The 16,417-nt window shown below is 59.6% G+C and overlaps 5 protein-coding genes across 5 annotated transcripts; 1 reads left to right on the top strand and 4 right to left on the bottom strand.

The window, feature by feature from the left end:
- Positions 1-459: 459 nt before the first annotated feature.
- Positions 460-5,182, bottom strand: SCHCODRAFT_02680898 (uncharacterized protein). Its single transcript, XM_050346734.1, has 9 exons — positions 4,650-5,182; positions 4,421-4,600; positions 4,091-4,370; positions 3,894-4,040; positions 3,374-3,839; positions 2,824-3,323; positions 2,559-2,770; positions 2,292-2,509; positions 460-2,239 (listed from the first exon to the last, which is right to left on the bottom strand). Exons 1-9 carry the CDS (start codon positions 4,995-4,997, stop codon positions 715-717), a joined length of 3,876 nt encoding a protein of 1,291 aa, XP_050198311.1. The 5' UTR covers positions 4,998-5,182; the 3' UTR covers positions 460-714.
- Positions 5,183-5,675: 493 nt separating this feature from the next.
- Positions 5,676-6,530, bottom strand: SCHCODRAFT_02639562 (uncharacterized protein). The gene has a single exon (XM_050346091.1). It carries the CDS (start codon positions 6,523-6,525, stop codon positions 5,914-5,916), a length of 612 nt encoding a protein of 203 aa, XP_050198310.1. The 5' UTR covers positions 6,526-6,530; the 3' UTR covers positions 5,676-5,913.
- Positions 6,531-6,773: 243 nt separating this feature from the next.
- SCHCODRAFT_02553610 (PLP-dependent transferase) lies at positions 6,774-8,845 on the bottom strand. The gene is made up of 3 exons (XM_003028147.2): positions 7,681-8,845; positions 7,491-7,633; positions 6,774-7,431 (listed from the first exon to the last, which is right to left on the bottom strand). Exons 1-3 carry the CDS (start codon positions 8,513-8,515, stop codon positions 6,982-6,984), a joined length of 1,428 nt encoding a protein of 475 aa, XP_003028193.1. The 5' UTR covers positions 8,516-8,845; the 3' UTR covers positions 6,774-6,981.
- Positions 8,846-8,878: 33 nt separating this feature from the next.
- SCHCODRAFT_02639556 (uncharacterized protein) lies at positions 8,879-12,810 on the bottom strand. The gene is made up of 5 exons (XM_003028146.3): positions 12,377-12,810; positions 12,115-12,323; positions 11,900-12,063; positions 11,769-11,848; positions 8,879-11,650 (listed from the first exon to the last, which is right to left on the bottom strand). The coding sequence occupies exons 1-5, from the start codon at positions 12,498-12,500 to the stop codon at positions 9,288-9,290; spliced, it is 2,940 nt and encodes a 979-aa protein (XP_003028192.1). The 5' UTR covers positions 12,501-12,810; the 3' UTR covers positions 8,879-9,287.
- A 1,134-nt stretch (positions 12,811-13,944) lies between these two features.
- On the top strand, positions 13,945-16,414 carry SCHCODRAFT_02639553 (uncharacterized protein). The gene is made up of 10 exons (XM_050346090.1): positions 13,945-14,189; positions 14,238-14,297; positions 14,356-14,431; positions 14,541-14,551; positions 14,606-14,686; positions 14,747-14,820; positions 14,873-15,374; positions 15,425-15,494; positions 15,562-15,651; positions 15,709-16,414. The coding sequence occupies exons 1-10, from the start codon at positions 14,113-14,115 to the stop codon at positions 16,309-16,311; spliced, it is 1,644 nt and encodes a 547-aa protein (XP_050198309.1). The 5' UTR covers positions 13,945-14,112; the 3' UTR covers positions 16,312-16,414.
- Positions 16,415-16,417: the final 3 nt, after the last annotated feature.

The following is a 16,417-nucleotide window of genomic DNA, read 5'->3' as shown; positions in this document are numbered from 1 at the left end:
TTGACACGTGGTCCAAGCATAACAATAACTTCCATATTCGGAAGCTTTTGTCACGGTTGAACTTCCGTCACATCGACCACCTCGAACCTGGGAAGCTTTACGGGTTGCGCATGAGCGCTTGCATCCAGAGAAATTCGATACTTGTCTCTTCCTTCGAAGCCGCCGTATAATCTGCGATGATATGAGATACCCGCCTTCAGCAATTACCACTGGGCATTGCTCTGGTCGCCCGGACGGACGAGACCACAACGACACCTATTGAGTTTTGCTTCAAGTGAGCATGGTGTACTCCTGTGAAAGTCCAGCTGGAATCTCCGCAGAATGTGCATACTCGAAACCTGCACCCGCACCTACGCGGACTCATCCTCAACTTCTCTTATCTGGAAGGCTTTGTTCCTTCCTTCCACCAGCTCTGACCAGCAAGTCATCCTTGCTGACGTGCGAAATATAGCTTGACGCCTCAAGACACGACACAGCGACACTTGCAGTTTCATTTACCATGATGTATTGGACAGGCATGTCGATGATTAGCAGCCACAGAATTGCAATAATGCGCGCACAAATGTGAGTGGACACAAGCAGAGAATAAAAAGGGGGTAGCGTCAGACAAAGGGTCAATGCAACTAGCAGATTACAAGTAATTGTGTGTGGTGTGCGCGCAACAAGGAGCCGGACGACGGCGGACGAAGTGGCGGGAAGCAGCGGTCGAGGCGCCTACGTCCCCGAATGCGGAGACGGCGTCGAGCTGTGCGCCGCGAACGGTGTGGGCGGGAAGAACGCCCCCGGCGCCGCGCTCGCAGGATGCCAGTCATTGGGCCCGCCCATGCTGTTCCACATCGTGCCCATGGTGTTCAGCGGCGGCGGGCGCGCACCAGCACCAATCGGCGGCGGCGGTCCTCCCCACGGCGCACCTATGGGCGCCGGCGCACGCGGGCTCGAGTGTACCCATCCCTGGCCTACCGGCCCGTTCGTCGCTCCTCGTCGAGGCGTTGGCACGACCTCGTCGTCGTCCGCTGCGAGCGCCTTCGACCCGAGCACGCCCTTGGGACTGGGTGACCGCCGGCTAGGTGACACAGACCCGGACGTGTTTCCCTCAACCGACGGACGCGCGATAGGCGCAATCGGTCGAGTGATAGGTCCTGGGTCAGGTATAGACATCCGTCGACTGGGGCCTGCAGGTCCCGGACCCATGACGCCCGGCGCGCCAGGAGGCAGGGCACCCGCCTTCGATGGAGGACCGATCGGCGCAGGTGGCGCGTTGGCGGGAGGGAGACGGCTATAAGGAGGCTCGAAGGGGACCCCGGGACCAATGTTCCGCGGCAGCGCTGAAGGAGCAAGAGCACCAGGCGGAGGTGGCCCTTGAGGTAACGACAGTGGTGGTGCGCCATAAGGAATGAAGTTGTTAGGCGGAGACAGAGGTCCTCGAGACGGAGGTGGTATGATACCGTGCCCGAATATGGGTCCTCCCGGCGATGACTGCAGATGAGAGATATGAGGGGAGATGGGAGTGGCGGGTTGCGAGGCTTGCGGAGGTACAGCCGGGCGCGACGCAGTCTGTGGCTGCGGCTGCACGAGGGGCGGTCGCGATCCAGACGCACCGCTCGTCGATGCCTGCACAGGGGGAATAGGGGTAGCTACAGGAGCAGGCTTGTTGAGGATCTTCTTGGGCGTTGTCCCGTTGGGAATGCTTTGACGCGATGAAGACGCAGTAGCATTCCGAGGCGATTGGGGACCGCGAGCGTTGTTCTTGCGTTGCTGTGCCTGCTGCTGTTGTTGCTGAGCAGCACGCTCGCGTTCCTTCGCCTCCCGCTCCTCCTTCTCCTTCGCCAGCCTCTTCTCCCGCTCCTCGCGCTCACGCTCTTCACGCTCCCGCTTGGCTTGGGCGGCGGCGGCACGTTCAGCAGCAGCCTTCGCCTCCCGTTCCTCCCTGAGCTTGCGCTCCTTCTCCTCCTTCTCGCGCCGCTCAGCCCGCAGCTTCTCCTCGCGTTCTTTGCGCTTGCGTTCTCGCTCCGCTTCGCGTTCGCGCTCTTCAGCCAAGCGCTTACGACGCTCCTCCTCCTTCCGTTGTCGCTCTTCCTCTGCAGCCTTGCGAGCAGCCTCACGCCGCGCGCGCTCTTCCTCGCGCTTGCGACGATTCTCCTCTTCCTGTGCCTGCTGACGAGCCCGCATAGCTTGCTCCTCTGCAGCCTTAGCAGCCTCCCGTGCCGCGCGCTCCTCCTCCCGGGCAAGCTTCTGCTGTCTAGGAAACATCGTCAGCAATGATTTCCGTGTGATCGGGGTATGCAACGCACCGCTTCTTATCCTTCTTCTTCTGATTCTGCGACATTTTTGACTTCGCCTTCGTCGCCGACATCTTCTCCTCCTCATCGAGCTCGCGCAGCAGCTGCATCTGACGCTCTTGGGCGACCTTCTCGCGATACGCTTGCAGGACGCGTTGCTCAAACATACGCGCGGCGAAGATCGAGAACATCCGCTTGCCCTCCTCCATCTTCTGCTCTTCGGTGAGGATCTGCGATCGCGTCAGCATGTATACCCGAACCCGTATGCAGGCAACGCACCTCCTCTTCTTCCTCATCCTCCTCGTCCTCGTCATCCTCATCGTCTTCATCATCCTCGTCGTCTTCGTCCTCCTCGCTGTCGTCATCGACATCGGCGGCGGCTTCTTCCTCCCGTTGCATGCGGCGCTCGGCGAGCTGCTCCATCATCTCCAAGAACTTTTGACCGTCGTTCTTAAGGAGATCGTCCGCGACTGTTAGTATGTTGCCGGGACCTAGTCATGAGTATAACAAAACACGGTCTGTGAGCGCGGCACGCTGAACACACCTGTGACGGTTAAGCTGCTCCCGAGGTTGAAGAAGCCTTCGCGACCGTTGGGCTTGGCTGCCCGACGGGCGTTCCCTCGTGCCGGCGGTGCTGCGGGCCGCCGCCCGCGCACGGGTCGCACGTCCTCGTCGTCATCAGCGTCGTCCTCTTCATCCTCCTCGTCTTCTTCCTCGTATTCCTCGTCGTCCTCATCGTCTTCGTAGTCCTCCTCACCTTCATCGTCGTCGAATTCAGAGTCCGGGGGCTGCTTGATCGGGGGCTTCCGTCCATTGACGGCCGGGGGCATCTTGGTGCGCGCGCCATGCGGTTTGCCGTTCACCGGATGTCCTACCACCGCACCATTCTTGTCCAGCTCGACGCTTCCAGGGAAGGGGCCGGGGCCGGGAGGTGGTGTGATGGTGCGACCGGAAGAGACGTATTGCTGCTGATGGTTCGCGTACTGTTCTAGCTCTTCGTAATAAGCTTCGTACAGTACCTCGAGCTCTTCTTCAATGGCATTTCTTGAACGCGACCTTAGCTCCTACGCGACAAAAATTTTATCGCGACTCACCGCTTCCTTCCGCACACGGCGCAGCTACAGCTGTGCTTCTGCTGCTCCTTCATTTTGCGCAGGACTGTATCTTTTTCGATCTTGACGAGATTCCTGCGCTCCTGCTCGCCGAGCCCCAGCCAGAATTCCTTTATGCGTTCGCGCTCCTCCGTCGTGCTCGTGTTCCATATCTTGTTGGGCTTGGTGGAGGAGGAGTCTGAGGCGGCTTTGGACTTTTGCGTCGCGGACGCGTTGGAAGCTGGCGGCGATGGATGGTGATGAGGGTGACTGTGCGGGTACGCATGCGCGGGCAACGGCGCCTTTGACGCCGCGCGCGCTGAGCGTCCCTGTGGCGCCGGAGTCGCTGCAGGTGTCGCGGGGTATGTCATCGGCTGTTTTCCCATCGATACTGAGCTCGGCGGCGGCGCCGTTGTCGTCGAGGAGGGCGGGCGCGGCGCCGGCATTTCGTGAGCGGGAGGAGGATGCGCTGTTGACGCTTATTTGTCATCACTCTCAGTCATCGAGACCGGCCCGAACGTACCGATAGGCGCCGGTGGCGCCGGCCGGGCTGCCGGTGGCTGTGCGGTTTGTGGTGGCGCAGGCGCCGTGGGCGGTTGCTGGCTCTCCGTTTGCTGCTTACTCCCCTTCTTCTTCTTCTTTTTCTTCTTCTTCTTATGCGAGTTAGTAGCTGTGAGTAGATTAGACGAGTGCTAGGTGTAGCAATGAACGGAGACCTGCTTTGAGGCGTGTCGCTTTCCTCCTCGTCTTCCGTGAACAGATCCAGCGGCTCATGATACGTCCCGGTAGTCGGCGGTGGCGGAGAGGTCGATAAGTTGGGCGTCGTGGCAGTCCCTCCGTTGGGAAGTGGCGCGAGCGCTGCTGCCGCCTCTTGGATCGACCGATTGAACGCGGGGTCCATGAATACGCTCGAGTCGAAAGGCATGCCGGGATCGGGTCCTTTGACGTTCCCCCCACCTGACTGAACCATTTGCTGGGCGATAGCATACATCGCTTGCGCCTGCGAAAAGCTGTGAGTGGGATGTAGTAGGACAAGGGCACAGCACGCACAAAGGTCCGTATGTGGGGAGGGAACGTGCTCCAGTATTCATCGTCATCCGGTATTCCCTCTCCCGGTGTCGATCCCACCTTGCGGTGGAGCTGATCCATGTTGCGATACAGCTCCTTGGCCGTGTTGACGAGCTCGTTTGTGGCGGCGATCGCAGCCGCGCTGGTGTCCCCGGGTTCGCGCTGTATCCTCGTCAGCTGTGCTGCAGATGCCCAGGCGTCTGAGACGCACCGAGTAAACCGCATCCTCAAGCTCCTCGTCCGACTCATCCTCGTACTCCTCGTCATCTTCGTCCCCTTCGTCCTCCGCCGCTCGTCCCTTCCCCTTCTTCGTCATCTTCATCGCAGATGTGAATGACGGTGGGGGCTTATCCGGCATAGGGGACTGGACGTGTCGCAGAAGCGGCGGTTCCTTAGCGTTGAGCTTGGTCGGAGAAGGAACCGGGGACTTGGGCGGCGCAGGGATCGGACTCGCAGGCGGGGGCGGCGGCTCGGTGTTGACGATTGGTGGCGCGGCCTGGGCTGCAGCCTTCTGCTGGGCTCTTGCTTTCTTCGCTTTCGACTTGTTCTTGGATACCATGGATCTCCAGGCGTCAAGCAGACGGTGCAGGAGAAGCGGTGACTTGGAAAGCGCCGTCGCAGGCTCGAGTGAAGGAGTGTGTGATCAATGTGGGCAATGGGAGACGATAGAGAGATTCGCAGACAATGAGAGGGTGTTCTGGGGGAGCCGGCGACGCGACGCTCGTCGAAGTCAAGTGCAAGTTCGAGGCTCAAGCGCGCGTCTATTGCTGATCACGCGTCCAAAATGATGCTCGCGTGGCTGCGAGCAACGCCTTCCCGAAACGGACAATTTCTTTGTTTTCTCTCGCCACAATCTCCACATTCTATATGGACGGTATCGCAGCGAATGTACAGGCATCTCGCCCTCGGATTACTACGGCAGCTATGAACGCTGTAAAGCCTCCTGAATAACTCCATATGGAGGGATCACCCGCCCTTCGTCAGGTAATAGGTTGCCCAAAGTGAATGCTTGCCAAAATTTAGGCAATCGCTTGCTTGCCCCCTTCTCCAAGATCTGTCCTTCAAGAAACAGGCTCTTTTACTCTCGCTGTCTCTCGACCTATCAAACGTATCCTCCGGGATTTTTTGCGCGCAATGAATGCTGCTCGTCCGCTCTTCGAATTTCACCGCCAGCATCGTCCGCAAATGATCTTCATTCTTGCCAATACTGTCTTTTCTCTTGAGACTCTAGAGTTCGCTCTTCGACTCGTCCCATTGTCATCGGTACGTGCCACCCTAGGATATGTGCCGCCTAGCTCACGCTCACCCCCAACCCTTCGACATTATCTACATCCTATGTGGACTGTACACCCCCTCCATGATGACTACAAGCCATCGTGCGTATCGTAGTAGTAAATTATACCCACCAGGGCATGCACATTATGTGCCACCAACCCCATGCACATCGTATACCACAACCTGACGTCTGCCTCCACCTATTGGAACTGTCTGAAAAACCGCCCGATATCCCCCTCCTCTTCCTCCGGCAGCAAAGTCGTATACCCCTCCGCCCGCAAAAGGATCCTTGCTATTAACCGCTGCCTCCGCGTACCGAACTTGCATCGATCCAGCAAGTGCCGCCCTCGCGTGCCCCAAGCGCGTCCCTGGCAATCAGCGACGGGATACGGTATGCGGAAGACGAGCACGTCGCGGTATTCGCGTTGCTGGAGGTAAGGTAGGCAGGCTAGCTCTGCGGTGGGTGGTGGTGTTGCGGCATTTTCTTCGTTGGTGGGCGTGTCGGATGGCGGCTGGAGTGAAGTGTCCAGCGGGGGTGGCGCCTTGCGCCGCAGTCGTTGAAGGCCGCGGGTCCGAGGTTTGGTAGGTGTGGGAGGGCGCGGTGAGCTTGACGAAGCTACTAGCGAGCTCGATGAAGCCACAGGCTCGCACTCCGAGCCCGCGGAAGATGCCGATGAAGTGTGGCAACACTGGTCGCGCGCCACAATGGCATCATGCGACGGCGGTGGTGAGGGAGAATCCGGCAAGCAGCCAGTGGTGAGCTGATACAGTATAGTGCTGAATAGCAGCAGCTCGGGAAAAGTCGTCTGCATGGTCTGCGCACAGCCGTGAGTGGCGCGGTTTGACAGCGGGCGTCAAGTTCGTAGTCTCCATGACGATCTCTCACGCACCTTGACGGTGACACTCATTGACAAGTCAACAGGGACGACGTCAAAGACGAGACGAAAAGCAGGACTGTGGACCCAGCTCAGAAGGTGATCGGCACAGAACAAGGGGCAAGGTGGCCCTCGCACGCCACTTCAACCTCCTTCACGTGATGGAATCACGTGTGTTTTTGGCCAGCAAGGTGATGAACTGATCTCAGCTCGTATACAAGGCCAGAGTGTTTGGTAGTCTTCGAGGCTCTATGTAGTACCTGTGCTGTAGCGATCCGTAACCTTCACTTGGGAGAGGAATAGGTGATAGCTCCTCTGCTGCCGATTTCGATCTGCGTGACAATGTGTCACCCGTCACCTACAAACCATCGCGATTCGACGATAAGTCTCATTCTATAACCTACTCTTCGCCTGAGGTACGTCGTTCTCCCTTAATTGCACAGACAAGGCCTTCCCCTCTGCCCTCGCAGACAACGCTCTCCCCTCCGTCTTCGCCCACTCTACCACCCCGTCGGCCAGCGCATCCAACTCCTCCCTTGTATGCCCCGCCTGTACGCATACACGCACCCGCGACGACGCTGTCGGAGGGACGATAGGCCGCGCGGAAATTGGGCGAGTGTCCTTGCCAGCCGTCTTTTGCCGCTCAGCTGCGAGATACGCTGCCAGAGACCGTGGGTGAGAGGTCAATAGGGGAATGATGGGCGACACGAATTGCACAGCCGATGAGGATGTCGAACTAGTCAAGTGCACCGGCAAGCTGACGATGTCCTCTGGTACATCCTTCAATTCTGTCAGCAGGCGGGAGACGAGGTATATGCAAGCGGAGCGAAGGTTTGCGGCAAGCTGAGAGTTCAATTGAACATGTCAGTGATTGTGAGGACCGCGGAGATCCGTTAACTCACCCGCTCTGTCGTGCCGTTTTCCAAGACGTCGAGCGCACAATCAGCCGCCACGACTGCCGAGTACGCAGGGGCGGTTGTGTAAATTAATGGCCGCGCGTAATTTAAGAGGTACGACTTGAGAAGGGGTGGTACGAGGAGGAGGGCTGTGAACCATGTCAGTCACTGACTGAAAAAGAATATAGGAACATACCACCGCTCGCCGCCAGCGCTTTACCGAAGGTATGCAGCTGCGCCAGCACACGATCTTCTAGTCCGAGTTCCGCGACGCGGCCTAGTCCGCGAGGGCCGTACAGGCCGGTGGCATGCGCCTCGTCGACGATCAGGTGCCCGTTACCGCTGGGGAAAGCCTCTTCGAGCGCATCTGCCATCTCGGAGAGAGGCGCGATCGTGCCGTCCATGCTGTAGACACTCTCTACGGCGAGAAACAGACTAGACTTGGGTTTGGACGTCGAGGCAGAAGATAGACCTGGATGCTGCTGCTTGGCTGCTCTGAGGATGTCCCTGAGTGCCTGCACGTCGTTGTGTGCAAATGCATAGCGTTTCGCAACGCGTGCAATGCGCGCGCCATCGTGTACACTCGCGTGAATATTCTCGTCGTACACCAGGATGTCCCCCGGCTGCGGTACGCATGCAAAGAACCCGGCATTCGCATCGAAGCCTGAGTTGAGCAGCAGCGCTTCCTTCTTTCCCAGACCATTACACCCTCGTGGGTTGTACAGCCTCGCCGCCCTCTCCTCCAACGCCTGATGCGCCGAGCCATTCACCAGCAGCCGCGAACCTCCCGAGCCCAGGACATCCGGCGCAGCTGCGAGCTTCGATAGGAACGCCTCTCGCAGGGCAGGCGACCGCCGCAGAGACAGGTAGTCATTCGAGTTGAAGTCGATCACGTCGGCAGTCGTGGGGGACGACGCTTTGGGAAGGTGGCGCAGGAGCGATCGCTGCTTGCGCGACTCGAGCGCGCCGGTGAGCTTTGAGGCGAGGGCGGAATCGCGCAAATGAGGCGCAGGGCTGGATGCGTCACTCATTGTAAGGGAAAGAGAAGGGTAAGCGCGCGAGAGGGAGGAGGAGAGACGATCGCGTCCATCATCGCGTTCTGCTCGTCAATGTCTTGGGGATCGACTGTCGATCATGCCGCCTTCGGCCGACGCGCGCAGAACCCGTGCGGTGCGGCCTTAAAGCGGCAGGGGCTTGGCATTGAATACGCTGAGAGTAGCCCGACAAGCATCTCTGAGGATACAACATACAGGAAATGTGAGTAGACGATGGTCGTCGAAGACAAGTACGCTTGTGAGAGCGATCTAGAGCCGCAAGCGCCCACCTTCCCGTAATCGGGCCGGATATCCGTCAACCTGGAGATGAGCTTCCCCGAACGTCTGCCATGGGAGACTAGAGATGAGCTTGTGGCCACGAATCACAACGTAAGTCTCTAGTCGGGTGTCAAAGCCCTCACACTGCACAACTCGGTACTCCCGCGAATAAGTGAATGAATATGCAAACAACAAGCAAAGACTATGCACACAAGAAAGCGAACGGCAAATAGAGAACAACGACTGCAAAAAGGATAGCACAAGTATGCAGCCGACAAGAAACAAGCCAAAAGTGAAGCACGAGCGCCGATGAGAATGAGTGAGTATAGATGAACGAGAGATGCCGGTGAGTATGTATATAAGCACATTGATATTTCGTCTCTTCTTCCCCTCCCCCGCCTTCCACATCCCAACTCCACCGCCAAGGCGAAGTACTTTTCTATAGTCCTTTCACGAGCCCCCCTCCCTCTCAATGCCCGTTCGCTCACCCTCACTCCGAGATGATGTTCCCGATGCTGAGCGGGTTATTGCTCTTCTTCGCCCGCTCCTCCCTCTCCCTTTCCCTCTCCTCCCTCGGCGCATACCCCTCCCTCCCGCCTGCGTAACCTTCTCTCCCCGAACCAGCATACTCTCGTCCACTTCCACTTCCACTTGCAGCAGCACCTGCACCTGAAACACCCCCAGCATACTCCCTCCCGCCAGCATACTCACCCGCCCGATAGTCCCTCGAATAGCGCGACGAGTACGACTCCCGCGAATAGTCACCCCGCTCCTCGCCTTCCCTCGCAGGATAGTCGGGCCGCGGCAGGTAGTCCCGCGACTCCCTCTCCCTCCGGATAGGCACCGACGCGTACGCAGCCGGATACTCGAGCGATTCCCTTCGCAGCGGCGCCAAACGCACGCTCTCCCCGCCAGGACCACCATTCGCCCGCCCACGGTCCTCCGACGGCCGCGAGGCATCGCCACTCGACCGAGTGGGATCACCAGCGGCGCGCGCCCCCTCCCCCGCCCTCGAGCCCTCCGCCCTCCCAGCATCCCCGCTCGCCCTTGCCCCTTCATACGGCGGCGCGTACGGCTGGCCAGGGTAACCTGGGCCCGGCGGGTACCCATATCCAGCGCCATAGCCGGGCGCGCCGCTCGCGTACGGTGGATAGCCGCCCCCAGGGTACGGAGCCCCGCTTCCAGTCGCGTACGGCGGCGCACCGTTGTACGGAGGCGCACCGCCATTAGTGTACGGAGGCGCGGCCGAGGAGCCCGGAGGATAGGATGCGTTACCTGGCGCGGGCGGATACGACGCGCCGCTGGGGCCTGGTGGCGGGTAGCCTGCGCTTCCTGCGTATGGCGCTGAGTTGTAACCACCTGGATAGGGTGCACTTGGGCCTGGAGGGTAGGGCGCGCCGCCCGCATAGGCATAGCCAGCACCAGGCGGATACGGCGAGCCGCTCCCATACGCATAACCTCCACCAGGGTACGGCGCCGGATAGCCAGACGCGCCAGGTCCTGCTGGCGGCCCCGGAGGATACGATGCGTTCCCAGGCGGATAGCTTGCGTTTCCCGGTGGGGCAGGTGCGTAGTAAGGGCCGCCAGATGCGGGAGGCGCACCGTAAGGTGGTCCATTGTAGGGCGGGTAGCCGTATTGTTGTGGATAAGGCGGATATCCTGGCGTTCCAGGCGAGGGTTGCGCAGCAGGCGGTTGCACGGGCGATACGTGCGCGCTTGTAGGCGACGGCTGAGCGACCGCGCCAGAGGAATGAGCGACCGTGCTGGAAGGCCGAGCAGTAGTTCCTGGAGGGTGGGCACCCGAGCCTGACGCATGCGTCATACCCGACGATTGTTGTGCGCCAGACGGCGGCAGATGAGAAGACGCCGCGACGGGTGGTGATGCCTGGGCGGGAGGCGGCGCCCCATACGCCCATCCCTCCGGCCCTGAGGGATAACCGTAGTGGCTACTGTACCTGGGTGGCGGCGCCGGTGCGTATCCGTAGCTTCGCTGAGGGCTTCCTGGACGAGGGGGCGGCCCTGCCATGCCAGACGGCGTCGGCGTAGTTGGTGCAGCACCCGTCGGCGCCGTGGCAGCAGGTCCGGTCAAGCCAGATGATGCGCCCGCCGGGGAAGATGAGATTGGGACATTGCCTCCTGGTGGTGCTGACGGCCCTGCGCCATCATCGTAGAAACCGTAGCCATTATCGTATCGCGGGACATAGGGCGCATGATGTCCATAGTCATACTGCCCGCCGTACGGCCCATAAGGAGGGTAGTGGCCAGGCGCAGACGGCGGCGCATGATGCACGGGCGGAGGTCCCGCATGTCCAGGCGGCGGAGGCCCTCCAGGCCCAGAAAGCGGCGGCGGAAGCCCATGATGCGATGGTGGCGGCCCTTGGTGGTGTTGAGGCGGCGGTATCGAGTGATGCTGTGAACCTCGTCGGTCAGGCGACGGCGTTCGCAGAGGCGACGGAGGCGCATCATTCTGCGATGCTCCGGGTGGTGGGGGAATCATAGGGCCCATCGGACCGCTGAGGGAGCCGCCCCCTCCCCCGTTTGTCAGCGCAGGGTCGATGGCGTCAGACACCGTGGGCACGGGCAGCGTCGAAGGTAGCACAGGTACGGGTAATGTTGGGACTTCGGGAACTGGGACGGGAGCAGCGGACGGACGGCCGTCGTTCCAGGTATCCGTTCGCGAACGCTTGCGCTTGGGTTCTTGCTCTTCATCATCATCGACAGCAGGCACATACGCACGCGCTGGCGGAGGAACGTCTATGGTGTTTGTGGGGGCACGCTTGCGTACACGGATATCCTTGCGGATGCGTATTTTGATGCCCTGGTCGGCGAGGGAACAAGATAGAGGCGTGGACTCTATGGAAGTGGCGAGGCGGGTGATCGAAGAGTGGCGTGTCGCGTCATGGAAGAAGTACGAATCAGTGAGCAAAGCGGACGTCAACAAGGGAAGTACATGGCAAGGCTGGGGACGCACCCTCCATGCCGGGGAATTTCTTCGCGGTGTAGACGTAGAATGGTGTGCTGTATATTGACTTGCAATGCCGAACGTTGTTCCTGGGCATATCAGTCAGTTTAATGGCGAAGCTGAGGGCGTAAAAGACGCACCCCACGACCTCGTACAAGCTGAGTTTGAGGCGGTAGCTGCCCTCTGTGCGTACGCTGAGGTCGGGGAAGACGAAGAAGCCTGCGTCTTCGTTGTCGTTCATGGGGTCTTTGAGGTGGTACAGGGATGATACAACAGAGCCAGTTGTACAACGCGTCCGCCCGTCCTGAGATAAAGTGAGTATATGCCTCGGAAGGGCGCATATATGTGGACGCACCTTCAGCCAATGTAACTCCGTGTCGTCGTCAGGCTTCGCGAGACTTGCGAACATGAAGTAGTATGGGTTCTGCAGGAAGGACTGCGCGTATGCGTCGTCTTCAGCGTCGCCCCCGCCACTGGATGAGGGTTCCGCGGCGCGGTTTTTGCGGCTGGGGTCGATAACCCTCAGCTGAACGATAGGCGGTGGATCGATCGGGCGGCGGTCAGCTGCTCGGTGTCGGTCAGCTCGTGCGTCCAGCTCATCGTCGCTGTCGACGCACCCTTGCCGCCGACGCCGCACATGCGCGCCTGCTTCGGCTCCTGGCGCATGACGAGGTCGTACTCTCTGTCCGGTGGCGCAGCGGAGGCATGGTTCGCGGGTCGGTGGGGGAGGTTCGAGTACATGCGCGGCGCGGTCAGCGGGGGAGCCAACGGGAGGAACACAGCGGCGGCGCGGCGCGGGACCGGCACCCGTGATGGTCGCGTACCGCTGCCTGGGTCGTCCGCGCCCAAGGGTATGGGTCGCCCAGCCCGGCACCCGCCGTGCATAAGACGCGGAAGGGGGACACTCACAGTATATTCGGGGCGGCGTGGTACCCACCCGCCATCGCAGCTGCCGCCGTCGGCGCTCCTGCGCCCGCCGCTGCCATCGCTGTCGGGGTCAACGACGAGAGCGCGCAGGTTTGGAGGATTACGCCACGTGCGCCCCGCTCCCTCGGATCGCGCCAAGCACCGATTGCCCGGCGCCGCACGTGGCCCGTAGCATTCGCTTTTCCTTTCCTGGACGTACGCCACAATTGGCAGGCAGGCGCCAGCACCGGCAACCCCCGCCTGCCTCCCGCAAAGACAAAAGCACCGCGCCGGCGCCGGGACCCTTCACCCATTCCCAGCACCCGAGCGCGCGGCCTGCACGCCCGTTTACGGCAACTCGAGGGCACAGTCCGCGTACCGCTGCCCCGGATCTTGGGCCGTACCTGAGTTCAGAGCCTCCAGGATAAGGTTGGACGTCTCTTGATTATCGCCGCACCATTGACCTGCACAGACGAACTTGCACGGAGGATCGTCAGCTCTTCAGCGCCTACGAAAGCACAGGAGCTGTCCGGCAAGCCCTTCCCTGCCATCGCCATGCGCCTCCCACCTCCCGGGCATCCATTTGCCGCGGACATGTGTCGCACTTCTCGAATCCCGAGTCCTGCAGATTTTGGTCATTGCCCCTTCTACCATTCATTCCCGCCCCCCTTCCAATTTCCGCCTCGCCAAGGATAGCCTACCTGGTGCAGCGGCGAGTTGCATCGTGCATGCCTCAGTATTCCGAGGCTCAGCTTCCTGTCACCCTCGAACGCCAGCCGTCGAGCGGTCTTTAGTCGCGCAATGAACAACACACTACAACGGTGGCTGAAAGTACGCGCTATGAACGCGTGACGCAAGGCCCTCGATTACGATGGCGCTGGTCCGCTGACAAGGGGACGATACAGTTCACTGATACTAGCGCCGGCTCGAGCAAGATTCCGCGCAGCAGCAAGCGATGGATCTTGGATTTTTGAGATTGCACGACAGACGCCCTTGTCCCTTGCTTGTCCCAGAAAGCCGCTTTGGAGCCAGTAGCGTCGGCACCTTTCACTGTGAAAATGACGTGTACGATACTCGGCTGGACAATTCCTTGACTAGCTTGGAGTCAATACGCGCAGTGGGAGGCAGCGGTAGTAGATACAGTGAGATATGGAGCGCGATGAAGCACGATAGGCTGTGACGAAGACGTGACCGAAGTTCAACATGAGTTCGGCAGATTCCGCGCGTCTGCGGCGAAAGCCGAAAGCAGACGCGTCAGAACGCAAAGCCAAACAATGAACTTTGTCTTTGACTATCATATTCACAGCGCCTTGCGCGCTTGATATTGTTTCTCTTTATCGTCATCTTGCTTGAAGGCTGCTTCAAATTATTATATCTGCCGGCTACACCAATTTCGCTGCCGTCAGCCCTACCCCAATTCGAATCATCTACTTCTTGGCCAACTCAGATGCACCCACGCAACCCATACCGCACCCCAATCGATTTTACTGCGCTTGCAGAAGCATACCATCCACTTCAGTCGTAGTGTGTACATCATACTTGACACGCTCCTATTTACTAACCCATCCTTAGCCTCGTTCGCACCGCAAATGGCGGTCTTACGCTCGACTTCAGTGATGCAGATGCGCAGATGTAGGTCCTTTCGATTGCTACAGAAATTACCAGTAGAAACTGAATCTAAAACTTTCAGCTGCCTGACGAAGGCGCTTCTTCACCGCGACTTCGGGCTCGACGTGCAGTTGACGCCTGAAAGGTTGTGCCCGCCTGTGAGTCTTTCTGCCTGCTTGGATTCTATCCAACGGCTTCATTATATAACACCCCCTTTGACTGTATCAACAAATCTCATCGCTGATGCAAACGTCTTCGCCATCGCAGGTGCCTAATCGGTATGCCCTTATGTCCCGTCTTCCTGGCGCGAACGAAAGACGAGCATCCCTCAGATTGAACTACATCCTTTGGCTGCAAGATATCCTTGAAGCGACCCAAGATGACCCGAGTGGACCCGTTCTCGGCATCGATGTGTATATCTTTCCACTTCCTGCCCAAAGCCAGAGGAACTCATATGTGTCCTTTTCTTACAGAGGTACCGGCGCGTCTGCGATATACCCCCTTCTCGGCTGCGCCACAGACGCAAGATGGGCGTTCGTGGCGACCGGTGCGTTATATATATTCTTCGCGTCAGGCGCTGACGTTGACTTCTTCTCTAGAGCTCGACCTGCTTTCGCTGCGCTTTGCTCGCGAGAATGTCGCGCGCAATGGGTCGGACAAGCCGTACCAAGGACGCAGTCAACGCATCGAAGTCCTCCAAGCATCCGAAGGCGGGCCGCTCCTCCTTCCCCTCGCCGCCTACCCCGACCGCCAATTCGCGTTCTCGATGTGCAACCCGCCATTCTACGAAAGCGCGGAGGAGATCGCAGCGTGTGCGGCGGGGAAGGCGAGGCCGGCGGTGGGGGCGAGGAGGGCCGGGAGTCGAGGGGTGGCGCGCAACTCAGCGGCCGGTAGCAGGCAGTCTACGCCAGGGCGTGAAACAACGCCGGGAAGGTCGACGCCAAGTAGGCATACTACGTCGGGCAGTCGTCAATCGACTCCGGGACCTGAGCTCGCCACCGCGCTCGCTGGTGCGCCGGTCGAGATGGTCACGCCGGGTGGGGAGGTTGCGTTCGTGGCGCGCATGGTGGCGGAGAGCGTGCGGTATGGGGAGAGGTGCCGGTGAGTAATTTAAGACGATCCACCGGCAGCGGGCTCATGATGTCGTCCAGCTGGTATACCTCAATGCTTGGAAAGCTATCTTCGGTCGCAGAGATTGTGCGTGTGCTGAAGGAACATAGGGTGGGAACGACTTTTACTAGACCGTTGTATCGCTTACCAACATCGCTTTTCATTTCTCCGCTTTAAGATTGACAACTACGCGATTACAGAGCTAGTGCAAGGTCAGACCCGCCGATGGGCGATTGGATGGTCCTTCACAGCGGTCCGCTTGCCTGATGTACGTATTGCTGTTGTTGCCTCCATCTTTCCGTTGCCAATCACTCACGAACCTCAGTCTCTCGCGCGCGTCTCAAGTCAGGCCCTTCAGAGCGTCCTGCCACTACGCAACGAGATGGCTCAGCCTCTTCCGCAACACATTGCTGTCGACACATCCTGGAGCGAACGAGTCGAGGCCGCCGTACGCGAGGCCCGCGGAGCGCTCTCTGGCGTCACTGTGCAAACCAACGCGCAAACCTATGCGCTCACGATTTCTGCAACGGCGAACACTTGGTCGCGCGCCGCGCGGCGGAAGGCGCAACGGGAAGCGTCCATGCAGCCTACGCCAGACCATCACGACGAGCGCCAGCTCGACGTGATGGTCAGTTGGTCAACTCGCGGCAAGGAGGAGACAGGATCCCATCCAGACGCGATGGACTGGGAAGGACATGACGATGCAACTCCGGGAGACGCAGCGGCGGAATACGCGGTCGAGGGACGTCGAAGCTCAACGGACTCGGCTATGGAGGTCGACCATCCGGTTGGTGCTGCGCGCGGTCCGTCCAAGCACGAAGCTGCCTCGCCAATCCTGCGTATTCGGTGGATGCGCGGGAGAGATAGGACATTGTTCGAGACGTTCTGGAGTCATCTGTCTCGCAAAGTAGTTGGTATGCTGGTGTAATGAAAGTCGTATGTCACGTAGTAGCTGGTACATACTGGCCGGCTCGCTCCCTTACAGAGTCAATACTTGGGTCTTTAGCGAACAAAAAAGAGCAAGAACCGAAAAA

The sequence above is a fragment of the Schizophyllum commune genome (genome assembly GCF_000143185.2).
Source record: "Schizophyllum commune H4-8 unplaced genomic scaffold SCHCOscaffold_11, whole genome shotgun sequence".
In the NCBI taxonomy this organism is placed as follows: Eukaryota; Fungi; Basidiomycota; class Agaricomycetes; order Agaricales; family Schizophyllaceae; genus Schizophyllum; species Schizophyllum commune.
The sequence above is the reverse complement of the archived record's forward strand: the minus strand, read 5'-3'. Positions and strand labels throughout refer to the sequence as shown.

Excerpts from the sequence above, each read along its gene's own strand:
- SCHCODRAFT_02639562 (XM_050346091.1), bottom strand. The coding sequence starts at position 6,525 with ATGCAGACGACTTTTCCCGAGCTGCTGCTATTCAGCACTATACTGTAT.
- SCHCODRAFT_02639553 (XM_050346090.1), top strand. The coding sequence starts at position 14,113 with ATGCACCCACGCAACCCATACCGCACCCCAATCGATTTTACTGCGCTT. Across the intron at positions 14,821-14,872 it reads ATGGGCGTTCGTGGCGACCG|AGCTCGACCTGCTTTCGCTG; the intron begins GTGCGTTATATA and ends CTTCTTCTCTAG. Across the intron at positions 15,375-15,424 it reads CGGTATGGGGAGAGGTGCCG|CTGGTATACCTCAATGCTTG; the intron begins GTGAGTAATTTA and ends GATGTCGTCCAG.
- SCHCODRAFT_02553610 (XM_003028147.2), bottom strand. The coding sequence starts at position 8,515 with ATGAGTGACGCATCCAGCCCTGCGCCTCATTTGCGCGATTCCGCCCTC. Across the intron at positions 7,634-7,680 it reads AGCGCTGGCGGCGAGCGGTG|CCCTCCTCCTCGTACCACCC; the intron begins GTATGTTCCTAT and ends CATGGTTCACAG. Across the intron at positions 7,432-7,490 it reads AAAACGGCACGACAGAGCGG|CTTGCCGCAAACCTTCGCTC; the intron begins GTGAGTTAACGG and ends TTGAACTCTCAG.
- SCHCODRAFT_02639556 (XM_003028146.3), bottom strand. The coding sequence starts at position 12,500 with ATGTACTCGAACCTCCCCCACCGACCCGCGAACCATGCCTCCGCTGCG. Across the intron at positions 12,324-12,376 it reads GTGCGGCGTCGGCGGCAAGG|CTGACCGCCGCCCGATCGAT; the intron begins GTGCGTCGACAG and ends GACACCGAGCAG. Across the intron at positions 12,064-12,114 it reads CGGAGTTACATTGGCTGAAG|GACGGGCGGACGCGTTGTAC; the intron begins GTGCGTCCACAT and ends ACTTTATCTCAG.
- SCHCODRAFT_02680898 (XM_050346734.1), bottom strand. The coding sequence starts at position 4,997 with ATGGTATCCAAGAACAAGTCGAAAGCGAAGAAAGCAAGAGCCCAGCAG. Across the intron at positions 4,601-4,649 it reads TTGAGGATGCGGTTTACTCG|CGCGAACCCGGGGACACCAG; the intron begins GTGCGTCTCAGA and ends ACGAGGATACAG. Across the intron at positions 3,840-3,893 it reads GGCGCCACCGGCGCCTATCG|CGCATCCTCCTCCCGCTCAC; the intron begins GTACGTTCGGGC and ends AAGCGTCAACAG.